This window comes from Brassica napus, chromosome C6 (assembly GCF_020379485.1).
Source record: "Brassica napus cultivar Da-Ae chromosome C6, Da-Ae, whole genome shotgun sequence".
NCBI lineage: Eukaryota > Viridiplantae > Streptophyta > Magnoliopsida > Brassicales > Brassicaceae > Brassica > Brassica napus.
This window is the reverse complement of record NC_063449.1, coordinates 36,892,475-36,911,045: the sequence shown is the minus strand read 5'-3', so window position 1 is coordinate 36,911,045 and position 18,571 is coordinate 36,892,475. Positions and strand designations below refer to the sequence as shown.

The 18,571-nt window shown below is 34.6% G+C and overlaps 2 protein-coding genes across 2 annotated transcripts; one reads left to right on the top strand and one right to left on the bottom strand.

Annotated features, from left to right (window-relative positions):
• Positions 1-1,631: 1,631 nt before the first annotated feature.
• On the bottom strand, positions 1,632-5,309 carry LOC106397115 (protein argonaute 7). The gene is made up of 3 exons (XM_013837671.3): positions 4,811-5,309; positions 3,182-4,406; positions 1,632-3,104 (listed from the first exon to the last, which is right to left on the bottom strand). The coding sequence occupies exons 1-3, from the start codon at positions 5,151-5,153 to the stop codon at positions 1,727-1,729; spliced, it is 2,946 nt and encodes a 981-aa protein (XP_013693125.1). The 5' UTR covers positions 5,154-5,309; the 3' UTR covers positions 1,632-1,726.
• An 8,608-nt stretch (positions 5,310-13,917) lies between these two features.
• On the top strand, positions 13,918-15,159 carry LOC106397396 (NAC transcription factor 29-like). The gene is made up of 3 exons (XM_013837981.3): positions 13,918-14,229; positions 14,309-14,589; positions 14,679-15,159. The coding sequence occupies exons 1-3, from the start codon at positions 14,061-14,063 to the stop codon at positions 15,045-15,047; spliced, it is 819 nt and encodes a 272-aa protein (XP_013693435.1). The 5' UTR covers positions 13,918-14,060; the 3' UTR covers positions 15,048-15,159.
• Positions 15,160-18,571: the final 3,412 nt, after the last annotated feature.

Below are 18,571 nucleotides of genomic sequence, written 5' to 3'. Positions count from 1 at the left end.
TTTCCGAGTGCTTGGTTGAATTTTTGGTCTTGATTTGATATTAAATGTGATTAAATTAATATGATTGAAGTCTTGGTGTTGATGATATTTTCCCATTTCGATATTATTGAAACGTTCCAAAAAAACAAAAGCTGACATTCATAAAGTTTTTTTTGGTTGTGATTGTAGAAACTTAAATGATTGGAAATTGGACTGTATAGCTATGAAGAAACACTAATTAGCTAGATGGTCATTTTTCCTAATACACTTATACATGGTGTGGCTTTTATATAATATTGTCATTTTGTCTTTCTATCCTACCGGCAAAATCTGCAAACAAAAACAGTTTCTATTATTAATTATTAACAACAAAAGTAATTTGTGGCTCTCCAACGCTCACTTACCTTTTGTAAATTATTTTTTTATTTGGTAAATCCATAATAGATTTGAGAAGAAGTAGTCTATTTTTGCAAAGGCTTTAGCAGTGATGGACGAGAAGCATTGGAGATTCGAAAATCTACATATGCGACGAGCAATTCTAGGCGCGGTGCCAATATGACCGAACTCTTGCCGACTTTCCATGTACGTTTTGCGAAAAATAATTTTAACTACTGTAAGTCACGGTTGCAATATTGTTCCATTCTATTTGACAATTTTATTATGTTCCATTCTATTTGACAATACTATTTTAGCATGTTCCATTCCACTTGACAATTACTAAAGAGTTTTCTATTTTGTTTAAAAATATAGTTTGTAATTTTCTTAAGTTAATATTTGGGTTTAGGGTATATGGATTTAGAGTTTAGTGATTAGGATTTAGGTTTTAGCTAGTATTTAGAAAGTGAGTGGTTATAGTTGGGGCCAGCATTAACTTATTCTATGGAATCAAAGACATTTCATAATGTCATCAAAATATACTATGCTATTTATTTTGTTCCATTCTATTTGAGTTTAGGGTTTATACGTGGGTTTATAGTTTAGTGATTAGAGTTTAGAGTTTATATTTGGGTTGATGGCTTATATTAGGGTTTAGGGTTTAGGGTTCATAATTTCATCAATATATATTATGCTATTTATTTTGTTCCATTCTATTTGGGTTTATGGTTTATATGTGGGTTTATGGTTTAGTGATTAGGGTTTAGAGTTTATATTTGAGTTTATGGTTTATATTTGGGTTTAGGGTTTATTGATTAGGGTTTTAGATTTAGTATTTAGTATTTAGGGGTTGGGGTGGGGTTAGGATAAAGTTTAGTATATAGAAGTTAGATTCATATACTACTTGAGTGGTATGCAATACACTTTTTATTAATTTTTTATTTATTTTAGCTGATTTAGTTGAGGTGAAAATAATGGTGTTTTACTCTTATCTATAACACCAAGTGACAACGCATGCACTCTCTTTTTTTTCACCGGAAACTTGCTAATGAATAGGATATAACCGGAAAAAATGAGATAAAACCTAGTTATTTAATAATGTCAAAATCAATGCTATTTTTTTAATTTTCATTCGAAATTTGGCTACTGAACAAATTCTCCCTTATCGCTACTGAGCAAATTCTCCCTTAAATGATCAACGTCACGAAGCATGCAAACAAAACAAAATAGCAAAAAGAACTTTAAAATTATTTTGTTCTTTTTAGGAACGAGTTACGTAAAAAAAGTAGAACTCACTGTTTGTGCTTTTTGAAGTTCAATAATTGGTAACATGTGACGAACTGAAACGTAACCGATAGCTTTTTATAATAAATCAACAGTAAAACATGAGATTCTTAACATTATCACTTAATTTAGGCAATGGAATCGTCCTGGGAGGACCCACTCGAGAGACACAAGATGGATTCATGGACCCTCCATTAGTTTCAGATGATCTCTCGATGTATAGCCTTCCTCTGTACGCCGCAAGGTGAGCGTAATAAGCCGGTGGCACGATAGAAACAGGTTTCGTGCACCTCACGAAAGTGTAACACAAGTTATACACAAGTCTCTGTAACTCATCCGAAGTAAACTCGTTTTCGTCCCAAAGGATGTGGTAATGCGTTGGCCTGCTCGTGCCCTTCACTCCCAAGTGGCTACAAAGATAGAAATCAAACTCTTTCGGATGAGTTATCACCGTATCAACCACCGTTCCCGGAGGGATGTTCTCGTGGCGGCAGACAGGATCGCGCCGGAACAGCCTCGTGTGGTGTCTCTTCTGGACCACGGCGAAAGTGATGGTCGGGTTGTAATGGTCAAAGTTAGAACAAGCGGCTTTGATGGATTGAAGCTCTTCTTGGAGGACTTTCTTGAACTGTGTCTCGCTCACACCGTCTCTGAAAAATATGATCCGATTCGGAAGCTTCTTTAGGGCTTTGTGAAAATCTTCAAGAAGTTCCTTGACCATCACGTCAAGATCCTGAATGATCTCTTGCCTATGAGTCTGAGACCTCATTCTCGAGACGTACCGGTTAGCTTCAGGCCAGTTTATGCTCCCGACCACAGCTGCAACAGAAGGGCTGCAATCATCAAACGGATGAGGATGCGTTACATCAGCTCCCATGAAGATCACCGGCTCGTCGAGCCTAAACAATCTAGGGATGTGAGAAGGTATTGAGTTGTAAAGCTCGGACATGGTTCCACCGATCTTGGCGTTTATCTTGAGAGCCAAGTTTGAAACAAACTGAGAGTTAAGCTTAGTGATGTTAGGGTATAAGCAGCACTGTGTCACAACTCCTATCTTTGTCTCTGCTATCCTTTTTAAATCTCCATACCCTTTGTGTTTCCTCTCCATTACACAGATTAGCAGCTGGAGATTGCTTGATGCTGCTCTTTGAATCTCCTTCAGCTTCAACTCGAGAAGAGAAACGTTGTTGAGTATGTGTGACGGTTCAAAGAAGGTTGTGCTCATTGTGTTCTTGCTTAGGAAGACTCCCAAGTGCTCACATTTTTGAGTAAGCTCGTGTATGAACTTTGGAACGGTAGATTTCTGATCTGAGCTGCCTCCAATACTCATCAAAGCCCATCGAGTTCCTTTAACTACAAGGCTCCTTGGCCTGTCAAGTTTCAGCTTTGGAGGCTGAAGGACTCTTCCTTTCAGCAATGTCATCTCTCTAGTGACCTCCAAGTTGAACTCTCTCGTTTGGTTCCCACTGTTAAAACAAAAGAAGCAAAAAGATTAAACCCTAACTGATGTTTTAGGGCACAAAGAACAATTAATTGAGTGTACCTTGATGGACCGACCGGTCCTGACATGACTTTATCAATAGTATCTTTCCTTTCATTAGGTCTTTGACAACCCATTTGCATAATCTTTGCAGTTTGATCATCTGAAAGCTTCCCAAGAAACTTTTGTCCTTCACATATCACACACAGCTCCATAGGAAGGTAACAAGGTCTTGTCCTACTAATCTGAAGACACGGCAAGCTCTTGTACTGAATCTCATAACCATAATGATCTTTGAAGTAACTCATAACCCTTAACTGCTTCCCATCTCTATCCTGAAACCATAAGCTCTCGGTGATCTCCTCTGTTAACCCGAAAACACGGTACCTTTGAACAGTTTCCCTATGGCAAACAAAGACTCTTATGTTCTTAAGAGCTTTCTCCACTTCTCTCCTTTCTTCCAAGCTAAGCTCTCTGCCTTTGTTCCTAGAGAGATCCTTGAGAAACTCTAGCTTCTTCTGCAAGTAAGCTATTACCCCAATGCTTTCATGGAATGCTGCTATTGAGAGGTCTATGTTTAGGGCTAAACCTTGCTGAGTCTGTCTAAGGCTCTGGAAAAACCCTCTGAGTCCAACGGATCCTCCTCCAATCTCCTTGGATCCACCCATGGAGCTTGAGTAAAAAGATCTTCCAATAGATGTACATTTCTCAGTTGGATTCTCTCTCAAGATCACATCAAGAGCATGAATGTACTCTTGAGGCAGAGGAGTCCACCTTTCACTCTGTTTCTTTCCATCAAACTTGGACACAAGCCTCATGCTAACCCTAAACAGTTTATCAGTCTTCTTCTGAGGTTGCTTCTCACGCAAGTCACCACCACACTTCAACAAAGTCTTGCAGGGTTGGATAGGGATGTTAACAAAGAACTCGAGCTTATCTTCTTGAAACTCCACAGGGCTGTAAATGTTTTGCCTACCATCAAAAGCTGGAACAGAACCTGAGAAGCTATCTTCCCCTTCTGTCTCCACGAGCTTCTGTTTGATCAGCCGAGCGATTTCTTTTGAAGGGTGTGGAGTGATGTCAACGTTGTAATGGTAAATCTTCTGTGAAGGATCAAACTTGACAAGAAAATGGTTGGCCAGAAGGTAGATGACAGAGCCTTCTTGACCACCAGAGTCGGGTCTTTTAGCAACCACTAATGCTGCTTCTGTGGACCCACTGATCACTTTGATGTTTCTACTGTTGTTTTTATGTTCAAAAACTTGCTTCTTCTGCTTTCTCTCCACAACTGTGTTATTACAGAGATGGTGAAGAAGGTGAGTCAAAGTCAAATAAGACTTTAATTTTCGTTTTTCAGAAGAAAAAAAAAATGCAACTAAATTAGTACAGTATTTAAGCAGACAGAGTGTTTCTTTCTATGTAAAAGTTTTCAGACATTAACACACAAAAGAACATTCAAGAAAAAAGTGAGTATTATTATTGTAGTACAAAAGAGAGGAGGAGGAGGACCATATTGACATTTAAGCAATAGTGTGGGGAAACGGAGTTAGCCTTGAAAACCTCGTCCAATAAGAAAATATAAAATAATAGTAATAATCTGGAGAACATAGTTCTTGGAGAAAACCCTTCAGACAAAAGAACCTACAAACATGCAAGAAAGTAGCTAAAAAGAGAGAATGATGGTGTGGTCACCTGGAGGAAGAGAGAGCGGTTTGGAGATTGAGTTGAAGAATCTTTGCTCAGGAGGAGGAAGAGGAAGTAATGGAGGAGAAGGATGAAAAGAGAGAGGAGGAGGAGGAGGAGGAGGAGGAAGAGTGTTGTGGAACTGAGAGTAGGAGCAGTAGTAGTAGTAGTAGCTAGAGTGGATACTGCTTGATAGAAGATTGAGACTTTGGTGGGGAGAAGAGGAAGGAAAAAGAAGAGGGTTTGTGTGAACATGGTGAAAAGGAGGAGGAGGCTTGTGGAGAAGAGGAGTTCTTGATTTGGAGTTGCGGATGTGTTTGTTAGTGTGATGATTCTTGGTTTTTTCTTCCATCGATGAAGAATACTGAAGAGAGAGAGAGAGAGAGAGAGAAAGACCTTTGAGGAAAAGCAAAAGAGAGAGAGATAGAGGGAAGAGAAGGTAAGAAGAAGAGTGTGGTTTATTATATCAGATAGACAGAAAGGGTTTGTCTGGTTTTTGTTCAGGGAAAGGTCAAAGTGTCTTCCTCTGTTATCTTTTTCTGCCCTGTCTCATTAAAAAATGTTTCTATTTATGATGTCAGAAATACGCTCAAATTGTTCTTAAACAAAAAAATTTATGAAAAGAGCCAGCAGAAAAGTCTTTTTTTTAAGTAAGGAAATTTTGGTTGCAACTAAAATCTTAACTAAATCTATAAACATACTAGTATGTGTTTGAATTGTATGACAAAAAAAAACGAAGTAGTTTTGGTAGTAATAGAACAGTTTTGATAACGATTTTGTATACACACAGGTCAGAGTTATTGATTGAGGTATAGTATACTGTATAATCACTCTCACTCAAAAACATAATTTATATGTAACGAATTTGAAAAGAAAAAATAAACAAAAGTTGTTTGGTTGATTTGAGAAATTTTGAGAACGGTTGAATTTCTCCTCCTTATGATTCTCGTTGATTGCTGAAAACGGCTTTAGATTTTCGAGGATTTTGAATCCGAGCTAATGGAACGTGCCAGGATATGAATCAACCAAAACTAGTTAGGAGCCCTGTTCTAAAAATCGGCCGCCTAGCCGCTTAGGTGCTACGCGTCACTCTTCCGCCTCGATTTATGCCAAATCGGTTTTAAAAATTGGATATCCGATTTTTTCCGCCTAGACCGCCTAATTGACCACCTAATCTATTTTTTTTTTTTAATAATATTTTTATTTATTTATTTGATCTAAAATTTTATAAATATCATTTATATTCATAATTTTGATGAAAGTTACATTATATTAAGTTTATATATTCTATTTGTGTGTGTTTATACAATCTTAAACATGAAAATGTATTAATGTTATACACAATTAAAGATTAACATGTTTTATAACATAGTAAACCATCTAAAAATTCTGCTCCGCGTAATTTCCGATTAATCTCCGATTTTCTCTTTAGGCGCTAGGTCCAACCCGACCGCCCGAGTAGCGCCTACCGCGTTCCCAAAGAGGGGTTAGGAGTAAGTTGATTTGAGAAATTTTGTTCGAGTCAAAGGTTGTAATCGTAATCCAATTCTTTACTCTTCTTTCAGGTGAAAAAAAGAGTTGTTTGGTGTAAATCTACCGATTATATTAGAAAGTGTATATGGTTTTCTAACGGGTAAATGATTAGATAGGCCTATAGTTTCGTAAACCCAAAGTTGCACACATGTTTTTTTGCTACGAAAATTGACCAATAATACACTCATTAAAATCGAGTTATGGGGACCATTCTATTTAATTATTTATTCTTGGTACTATTTTCTTGGTACAGTACTTCATTAATAATAGACACTTTGGACTCTTTCACCAATACACAATACACATATTTTCCGAAAATGTTTTTATATAAAAACAATTTACATGTTTTTCGAGGTCCATGCAAAATTATAGCCAGATAACATAAAACACACTGTCGCAACAAAAATTAATCGACCATCTTTTAAGGAAAAAAGAAATGGAAACACTATCAGAAGTTAGATTAATGAATCTTACTATTCATATTTTATTTTCACAACTATGCAATAGTATTATTACATGAAAGCAACTAGTTTCAAGTGCCTTTGGCTTTTTTTCATTTTGATGGTGACCAAAACCCATCCCACAATTATATAGGTCCCACTAATTTTATCTCCTTGAATAATTATTTATCTTCAAAGAGCTAACGATAAACAGTGGTATTAAAACATCATTTCAATATCGATATTTATGTTTTGAATGATATCTGTATCAATTCTTGTTGGTGCCGTAATAATGAAGTAACGCTTTAAGAAAAATAGAGACTCGATGGATTTTAGATGGAAACTTTTTAGTACATATGGTCAGATTCAAAGAGTTTCTTTTGTGTAATGGAACACTAAAGATTATGACTGGGACCAAAGAGATTTGGTCAAAGCTAAAAGTTCCCTACAAATCCATTGTTTTGGCCTAAATTTGCTCCACTTCTAATCCAAATAGCTACCTCTAATCAATTAATTAATTATTATTATATAGTTTTGGCTTTAACTTTTGTATAAAACTATCTGGTAAGTGACTAAGAAATAAAATAAACTATTTTGTAATCAAGGCCGTTAATCCGATGATTTATTTATTCGGGGTTGTTTGCTAAACTAAAGAAACTAAAAATAGAATAAAAAGTAAAAATTATATAAATTTATTTTATCTGCGGTATATTTTCACTTTTTTATATGAAGATTTGTTGCTAATATAACTAAAACACTTGATGAAAAATACGATGCTGATTATAATAGTGTGAACTGTTTTACTCTAAACAAGTTTACCAGTCAAAATAACTGCACCTAAATTTTATTTTTTAATAAATAAAATAGAATCATGGGAATGTTGTGATGTCGACGGGAAAATATGTTTAACGTGACCCTAAACCTATAACTAATCATTTAAAAATACTCAACTATTATATCACTTTTTTACCAAAAAAAAAAACTATTATATCACTCAATTTAAAATTACAAATGTTGTTCTTCTATTTTCTTTGGTGTTTTTATCGAAAATCATAATTCCACTGTTAGACGCCTCCTCTGGTACAGTTCAGGACAAAAAAAATAGAACTAATTACCAAAATTAAAATTAATATTAATACTCAAAGATCAAGGTCCAATCGCTCTAACCAATATCAGATGACCCGTCATTCCATTTACCAATATTTGATTTGGACAAGAGCCGATAAAGATGGTGTAACGTTACATAATCAGATAATCTCTGGAGACCTATTTCTATGAAAACAAATTATCTTTGCAACTATTTTCTTTATATATGTTTTATATTTCTCAGATAGGATAAAATTATTTAGGGTTTAACCCTTGTGTCAATTCCCATCCAAATTATGTTTGCCAAAGAAAACAAATTACCACTCCTGTTTTAGTTTTAGTATTAACCTGCTAAGAGACATGATTAGGACACAAGTAATCATCGTTTTGTATAAAGTGAAAGCATAATTATTGCTTGTTTTACGTCGTGATTACTAGGTTTAGAAACAGAGTGTAATGTTAGTCCTGTTATCCCCCCCCCCCCCCCCCCCCCCCCCTTTAATGCTGAACAGAAGAATATACAGCTCGTTTATGATATCGTAACCACGTCATCTCATGACCGGTTCGGTAAAGGACTAATAATACAAATAAATTGATATCGAGTTTCTATATGTCTCTAATGTTTTGAGGTGCTAAGTGAAGTATATATGCGCACATGTGTGTACAAATAAAAGCTTGTTTAGAAGAAATCAAACCTCAGTTGAAGTCGAAGAGAAAAGAGGACTAATGGGGCTAGATATCTTGGTATACACTGACCAAGTTATTGCAAAACTGAGCCATTCTTGGATCGTTTTGATCTTCCTTGTCTCTCTTTGTTAACACTTAAGGAGCCGCAAAACACACCGAGAGTTAGTTCCATATACATTCTTGAATCGCTCAGATATACCCACTATAGTACTATAAACTATAGAGGTCAAGACTATTTACTGAATCCATGTGTATGAGCCTAACTTGGATGAGACCACTGACAAGAGCAAGGTGGTGTTGACGGCCATGTCAAGAAGAATGAAGAGGAACAAATGGATCGTTGCTTTAATTCTCAATCATCTAATATACGCAGCAATTTGTGTACAAAGATTATGATAAATTCCCTTGTAATGGCTTGAATCTCTCTCTCTCTCTCTCTCTCTCTCTCTCTCTCTCTCTCTCCCCACTTGTATGACCCAAAATGTGTTATGATTACATATAACTATTAGAAGAGGTACATACATCTGCAAAAAATTACGTTATTCTTATGACTCTTTAGGAGGACAATCAAACTTCAGTCCCTTTACATGGATACAACATCAAAGCTATAATTTTGAGCCTGAGCGAATCAAATATGATTAATATGTTAACATCTCCCAAGAATGGGCAGCCAAAGAGATCGTATTTTTAACAAAACTTAAAACGAAACTAAAAGACATTCTTAGAGAAGCTGCAGGAGCCGTGTGTTTCAAGGTTTGAGGGCGCTTTTCTCTACGGTAGCTCGCGCAACTGATTCCTCACTTCGCTCATTCCTCTGCCTCTGGTCCATCATTGCTCTGGTGGTGTCTAGTTCTAAGTCCTATTTCTTGTTCCTTCATTTACTCATTTTCTTAGTAGGTTCTTTTATTTAGTTTAAATTTTGCAAATCTGTTTTTTGTTATCTCTGTAAACTCTGTCAAAAATGAAAAAGTCTGGTAATAATACTTTAACATTTTTACCAAAAAAAAAGGACATTCTTAGAGAAGAGACAAATCTTGAGACACAGTTTCCATAATGGGCCGAGTTCCACGGCCTCCATACTATAAGATATGCAGCTAAAATAGAAGACAGCATTCATCATTCTATCAACAAACACCACAAATGAATACATCACCACAAGAAGTGGACCTTCCCATACCCTAGAAGCCCCATCTCCATAACTCAAAATCTTTAGTCTATGCTCAAACAAGCCCACCACAAACGTCAACCCAATCGTTGACCCTAGAAATATCAACAAACCAACCTGAGTCTGCCCTTTGATCAGATCATTTGCTCTCACAAACGCTCGTGGACCCGAAACATCTTCAAGAATCGAGATAACAATCGTTGTGTTGCATATAATAATAACGTTCGCAAACACTAACGAGAACCCTAAATCAACAAAGATGGCTCCATAAGCATTGAAGTCAGGAGAGAATCCAAGAACAAAGAATGAGCTACAGACAGCGACGAGGAAGATTTGTATAAATTCTCCACTACGTGAATATTTTTCTTGGCCTCGTCAGACTATATTATCCTCATCATCATAAGTTATGATTCATAACATATATATGTCTTTATATTTTGAAGTTGTGTGATTTGTGTCTTCAGCCTAAAAAGCATCGTCTCTTGTTATTTTGTTTAGAACTCATAACATGATTTTCACTACTCCAATTAGTTATAACACGATCTTGGTAATCATCGTCATAATTTTGATTTCCCCCCTTCTTTCTTACTTTAGGCTGGAATGTTCATTACCATCTTTAAGTAATCAAATAATCAGATTCAGGAAACGTGTGTTCAATCTGAACCCAGCGTCTGTAGTTCTTGACAAATGTAATAAACAAATATTTAATCGTCCAATTAAGGAGTGGTAATAACACTATTAGATAAGAGCAGAGAGTAATTAGTGACATCTAGTTAATGTTTTTATCATAAATCCACCGTGGCGCGTGGGTGTATATGGCCTCCACAATCCATATCCTGAATGACTTTGAACGACACGTCATCAAGGACAGACAAAGTGGACCTCCAAGCCTTATTCTGTGCCACGCTTATTTTCCAAAATATGAAAGAAAGGTCACACTCTTTTGTTCTTTCTTTTTGTTGTCTAACAAATTCTCTAGTACTTCATCTTTGGAATTGGATTCATATAATTATCAGTTTTGTTCCTGAAAAATAAATAATATTTAATTATAATTAATTATCTAGATTTTTTTTTAAATCACTTGTTTTTCAGCAGTCACATTATACAAGTTTGAACGGGATAAGATATGTTAACGCTTATACTTTTTAATCAACAACAAAAAGGATAACCACTACGAGAAAACATGAGATTAACGACGGCGGTATTCCTCGTGAGTTCGTCGTAAAAGAGGTTTTACAAAAAATTAGCGAGGAAACACGTTTCGTCGTTACTCGTTCGTCGTAACGCATATTTCCTCGCCAATTCGTCGTAACTTAGCGAGGAAAACATTTCGTCGTAAAGACGAAGTACATCATTTCGTCGTAAATACCATGTAATCATTCCACGTAAGGAGGTCGCTATATTTCCTCGTAAATACCTCAAAAGGTGTTCCTCGTAAATTACACGTAAATATCTCGAAAGTATTTCCTCGTAAAATACACGTAAATATCTCGAAAGTATTTCCTCGTAAAATACTCGTTTAACCTTCCTCGTCATTTTCTCATAAACTTTCCACGTAAATAAGTCGTAATTTAGCTACGAATTTACTTCATTTTTTTTATTTTACAGAATTTAAAAATATAATTAAAAAATAATTAAAATTATTTAATTTATTAATAAAATTATAATTTAAAATAAAAATCAATACGAAAATATTTTATATATAAATAAGTTTTGAATTTATAATACAACAACCGGAAAAAAAAAGAACTAAGGGTCGTTCATCGCCTGGTAGAATTTCTCACTCCTCCTCGCAACATCCGCCTCGTTATGTGTGCCGGATGACTCGCCTGGAATGAGATGTTGTTGTCGCATGTTCCTCAACATGGACTCCCATTCCGGATTTGTAGCCGCTATAACGTCCAAGAAGCCCTCGACTCCACCCATACGAGCTGTTAACACAGCTTTTGTCGAGGCCAACTCGTTACGCAGCTTAGTGACTTCCTCATCTCGTCTCTGACCATAAGATGATGTCGCTCTCGGAACATCGTTGACGGTACCAATCCCCAACGCACGTCCCTTTTTCTTAGGGACAACCTTAAAAACAAAAAATAAATATTGTTAGTAAAAATTTAACGTTAAATTAAATGAATAATAAAAAAATTTACCTCCTCGTAAATCCTATCCACTTCAAGTGTGGATAAGGTGACGGGTAATCCGTCGGTGGACTGCTGGGTCAGCTGGGTCTAGCAGTCGTCAACCCGAGCAACCAAGTCGTTGACGATTTGCTCGGACTTGCCATCTAGAAATTGGCCCGCCTTGTTCTTGTGGGTCCTCTCATAAAGTTGCAAAAGAGACGGGAGTTGTCCCGTCTCTTTGGCCGAAAAAACATTTAAGAAAGTTAGAACATATATATATATATATATATATATATATATATATATTTAAAAAATAATTAAATAAAATATTTAATTACCATTTCCAAACGGACACCGGCGTGGGATTTTTGGCCCGTAGAGTGAAGCATCGGCCAGTGGCCGTGCTCATCTACCGTGTTACGGGAGGCAGAGCAAGACTGGGCGATTCTAATGGCGTCAGGATCCCGTAAATAACGGATGAGGCCATCCCACACATCCGTGGTGAGCTCAGCGGGTTTACCACGCTCATATCCCTTCACGATCCAGTCATCCTTCCAGTTGGAGACCGTGTCCAACAAGCAAACTTTCGCCTTCGCGTAAAACGCTTTCCTCACCCTCTCATTGACCCCCATGGACCAATGATATTTTTGCTGTAAAAAAAATTAAATTAATAATTAGTTTAAAATATATATATATATATATATCTATAAATCATGAAAAAATTAAAGTATATGTAATTAATTAATAGTAACTTACAGCGTAAATTTTGAATCACGTCTTTCTGACGTAGATCGGCGTCTTTTTCCAGTTCGGATGTGGCATGGAGAAGTAACCTTTGATCGTGTCGGTTACGTCCGATGCAAGACATCCGTCAACCCCAAACTCGAAAAAACAAATTTAAAGTATAAATTATTTATTAATGTTATAAAAGAATTTTAAAAGAATTAAAAAAAAAATTGATGTAACATACCACAAAGTTCCGTCCGGTCTGTCGGGGTCTATAACTGGTAAACCTTCTCTGTCTGGCTGACCGAGAAGGTCCTCGACAGTGTACTGCGAGTAAGGAGCACTCGGAGGCACCATCAAATCGGGATGAATCTCGGCGGGCATCGGAGGAGCCATCGGAGGAGGCACAGGAAGAGGCATCGTCGGATGAGCCATCATAGGAGGCACATGAGGAACCGATGGTGCACTAGAAGAAGGCGACCGAAAGCGTATTTTTTCGTAAAAGCCACGTGACATTACATCGACTTTACGACGAAATGATTTCGTCGTTATTTTATGAGGAAATAACATTAATTTTATATTTCCTCGTAAGTTTCTCGTAAAATCGACGTAAATTTACGAGGATTAGTTTTTTTCGTTAAGTTTCCTCGCTAAACTTGTGTTTTCTTGTAGTGAACCCATCTACTTTTAGATATAAATTCAATAAAATGATAGTTTTAAAATATGACTTAGATCTTGATTTTTTTTCAAACAAAAAGTATATTAATTAAATTTTTGCAGAACTAGAGGGAATCAAAATAATTTACAAGAAACGAAAGTAAAAATAAATACTAAAGTATGTATGTAGTATGCATGCAGTGCAATATGAAGATGAATGAAGAACGAATATTTGGAGAAATAGAACAAAGGAATATACTTCTGCTTGAAGTGGAGATTCGCCTAAATACTAATAGTAGAGCCCATACAATGCAACCACACAAGTCAGTGGTCAAGCAGACTCAATGCAACCAAACAAGTCATAACTCATATCTCTCTTTTCTATGAAGAAGACCCTTTACAATAAATGTTCCATATAAGTAAATACTGGATTTATTACCATATAACATAATTATTTAGGGTCAACTTATTCTTTAATTTAATTTGTAGATCACATGATTATCATGAAACAAAACATTATTTAACTCAAATTCCTTTTTAAGCTGTTTAACCGTGACTGCTCTCGATGCCCATTTCAATTTTTTTATATAATCCCAATATTATATGGAAGAAAAGCAATAGGCGACTAGAGATAATGGATAGGACATTCCTAGGAAAAGATTAGTTATATTTAAATGGCAATGTACCTACCAATAAGAAAGAAGTGACGCACACTAAACGACATAAAGCTCAAGCATATAAACCCAACCTTCTCGCCTTTCTAACATTTCATAAACCTTGAAAACATCAAACACAAAAAGAAAAACACACTTCCTGTTTCATTAGATTCTTCTAGTTGTCCTAAGATCATGGAAATAAACTCCAATTCTACTACACTCCCTCCAGGATTCAGATTTCATCCTACCGATGAAGAGCTCATCGTTCACTATCTCCGAAACCAGACCATGTCCAAGCCATGCCCTGTCTCCATCATCCCAGAAGTAGATATCTACAAGTTCGACCCATGGCAATTACCCGGTTCGACCCGGTTATTCTATATTCTCAGTTGTAGATTTCTGGCTTTGGCTTTGATGTTAACTCTCTTACTTGCTTACAGATTTAACAGAGTTTGGAGAAAACGAATGGTATTTCTTCAGCCCGAGAGAGCGAAAGTATCCGAACGGAGTCCGACCGAACCGGGCTGCTGTTTCGGGTTATTGGAAAGCAACCGGTACAGACAAAGCAATTCATAGTGGTTCGAGTAACGTGGGTGTCAAGAAAGCTCTCGTTTTCTACAAAGGCCGACCTCCCAAAGGGATCAAAACTGACTGGATCATGCATGAGTACCGTCTCCACGATTCACGTAAAGCATCAACCAAACTTAAGGGTTCAATGAGGGTAAGGAGAGAGAACTGAACAACAACAACAACAACTTATGTGTTCATTTTATAAACTGTTTGTCAATAATGTTATGTTCTTTTTTGCAGTTAGATGAATGGGTACTATGTAGGATTTACAAGAAGAGAGGAGCAAGGAAGCTTCTAGATGAAAAAGAGGGTTCCATGGATGATGTGCAAATCGATGAGACGTTAGCAGCTGTTACAAACGAAGCTGAAAGAAGAAATGAGGAAGAGATAATGATGATGACGTCGACAAAACTTCCAAGAACGTGTTCGCTTGCTCATTTGCTAGAAATGGATTACATGGGACCCATATCTCACATTTTAACACCGTTCGATCTTCAACATTTTGATTCGAACGGCATGAACGAGTCTGGATGGTTTGGTGATCTACAGGTTAACCAAGACGAGATCTTGAACCATCATCGTCAGGCTAGTATGACGTTCCAGTTTTAGTGGTGAAAAGAGATCTTGGAAAGTTAATTTGGTACATGAAAATTGTAAAAAAGACCCATTTGAATGTGAAATGAAAACATGTTTAATTATAAAATGAAGCTGTTTCAGCGTATGATAGGCGGAGTCATGGAGTTTTTTTACATTATACTAACTTTTTTTGAAACACTAAGGAACTTTATTTTCCTACCATAGGACAACTGGTATTTGTAAAGAATAATAAGAACATAAATTAAAATTTCAATACCGAAATATAAAAATAAAGAAGAATTGCAGAGTCGAGATAGTTAATCTCTTTCCTTAAATCTTTAACATGTTCTTAAAAACAAAACTTTTAACAAATATCAGTATCAGTATTGTTAATGCAAAAGCATAAACAATATTTAAAGATTTAAGAGTTTAGGAACTTTATTTTACTACCATAGCACAACTGATATTTATAAAGAATAATAAGAACATAAATTAAAATTTCAATACCGAAATATAAAAATAAAGAAGAATTGCAGAGTCGAGATAGTTAATCTCTTTCCTTAAATCTTTAAACGCCCCGTAGTGTGACGGTTTCATGGTCCTAAGATTCCCAGGATACAACTGCAACATTGTTTCTATTTACCATCACCGAAAAACAGAATCTATCGACCCTGTTTCTGTGATGTACTCTCAGACTCAAAAAAAAAAAAAATACTAGCATAAAGTGGGAGAAATGTTTCTTGATTGTATAAATGTGTGTATTTTCTATAATGCTAGCAAACCCTTTTATAGAAAAATCATGAGAAGCACAAGTTTCATTTTTCAACACAAAAAATGAAACTTTCATGGTGCACTAATGGAGTCTTTAATTTTTGTCAATTATTATGTGAATTTATTTCACATTTTGACCAAGAAATTAAAAAGTAAAATTATTTTGTTTGACCATCAAACTAAATAATATACTTTAAAATGGATTTCTTTTTTATATTTTATCAATATAAAAGATCAACATATATTTGATTTAAATTAATGAACATGAAGTCCAACTAAAAAAATCAAAACCCAAATTCAAGATCAAATATCTAATGTATGTATTTGCTATTTTATACAAGATTCTCAAATCACATACTTTATACCTCCATTTCTCATTCAAATAAAACTTACATATGAATACTTTATTGATAATGTTCAAAAAATAGTTTCAACAAACATGATACTAACTAATAAACAAAAACTATTTTGTATTATTTGATGATTGAAAAGGATATAAAGAGAGATTAAGATTACGTTAGCTTGGAACGACTAGCTTGGAACGACAGAAGTCGATGACGTGTGGATGAACCTACGCCAGATGCATTGCATTTGATTCGTACTTATCTTTGTCGTTTATTTTAGACAACGAATGTTACTTGTCATCAACGTACTTTAAACCGCACACTTTGATTCGGTCTGCGCAGACTCAAACCATAATGGATAGAAAGGCACTTATCATAAAAATGTGGGTCCTTTTGGCTGATTTCAGCTTTGACCGGTTTTGATGTACCAAAATACGTTTACGAAAACCAAAACACCAAGACTCGTTTTAGAAAGAACACACTAAAAGTGAACCATTTCTACAAAAGGTTGTTAGATTGCTAATAAACATAGGCTGATCACGAAGAGATCAATATCTCGAATCTTTAATCCTTATTGTTTAGATTCAAAACTTATCAAGAGGTTGATTAGCAAATGATCTAAAAATGCCGTAGAAATTTTTTACACCCCAAATTATTTTTAAAGCATAAAAGATTTTTCAAAGGTATAGATTTTTTTCATATTTCTTTATTTTTGGTTGTATAAAACAATAGATCTAGAAAACCAAAACACTAAGACTTGTTTTAGAAAGAACGCACTAAAAGTGAACCATTTCTACAAAAGATTGTTAGATTGCTAACAAACATAGGCTGATCACGAAGAGATCAATATCTCGAATCTTTAATCCTTATTGTTTAGATTCAAAGCTTATCAAGGGGTCGATTGGCAAGTGCTCTAAAAATGCCGTAGAATCTTTTTACATTCCAAATTATTTTTAAAGCATAAACTTTTTTTTTAAAGTTAGATTTTTTTCATTTTTCTTTATTTTTGGTTGTATAAAACAATAGATCTAGAACACTTACTTTTGGCTTTAGAATTTTTCATTTTGAACCATGGCTTCAGAAATTTATATGTAAGTTATTAAATCTTTTCAAACCTAAAGCCAAAATCTTATATCAAAATTATTCACAACCACAACAAAAAAATCTACAATTTTAATTCTACATAAAAAATACAAAGATACAACTCCTTCCAATCAACCCCAAACAGAATGATCCAAATCTCTTATATAATAATATTCTCTTTGTTTATAACTAACTTTAGATGTGTATTTTTGTTTTAAAATATAAATCATTTCCACATTTTTATATAATTTCTGCATTTTTAAATATAGTAAAATCAATCAAATTATATATATATATATATATATATATATAATTGTTTAACTTTATCAAATCTATATATTATATTTTAAAAATAATATCTTAATTTTGGTTTAAAACTATATATATATATATATTAAATGATTTTTAACGTTAAAACCCCTCGACTAAGTTTGTTTTGGGTAAAAACCTCAGCTAAGTATTTAATGAAAAAACCCTCAAACTAACGTTATTTAATGAATTAAACCCTAGCAGGTCATAATTATCATTTCTACCGGTAAATCTTTAATTTAGGGGTTTCTGCATTAAGTAAACATAGTTGAGGGGTTTTACAAAAAAATCAAAATTTTATAATATTATTTAAAAATTAGTAACTTTTTTTGACAACATAAGCGAGAACTAAATAATTGGACCGCGCGATTCAGAAAGCCAAACCGAAAGTATTGAATCGACATATAACATAGCTGAAGGAGAACTCCTCGCACCACTTGCAAACTTGTCCGCCATCGTATTTTATGCTCTTGGAATATGTCTGATCCGGAAGTTAGGGAAGAAAGTCTTACTGCGTCTAAATTCTTTATATAATTTTTGTTATATTTTTTCGGTTTTTACATTTTTAATTTATACATATATAATGTTGATGTTAAAACACATCAAACTCATATATTTACAAAAAAAAAAAAAAAAATGCTAATTTTGAAAATTTAATGTACTAATTTTTAGATAATATTATAAAATTGATTTTTTTTTTATTTTTAATGATAAAACCCCTCAACTATGTTTACTTAATGTAGAAACCCGTAAACTAAAGGTTTACCGGTGATATTGATAATTATGACCTGTTAGGGTTTACTTCATTAAATAAAGTTAGTTTGATGGCTTTTACGTTAAATACTTAGTTTGGGGGTTTTTACCCAAAACAAACATAGTTGAGGGGTTTTAACGTTAAAAATCTTATATTAAAAAATAAAGAGAATTGATATTAATTTTGACAGAATCTATGTGATGACTAAACTACTTTTCAAGGTAGATGGAATATGATATACTTCTCATATCATAAGTATTAAATTTAAATTAATAATAAAATTTGAATTTAAAATC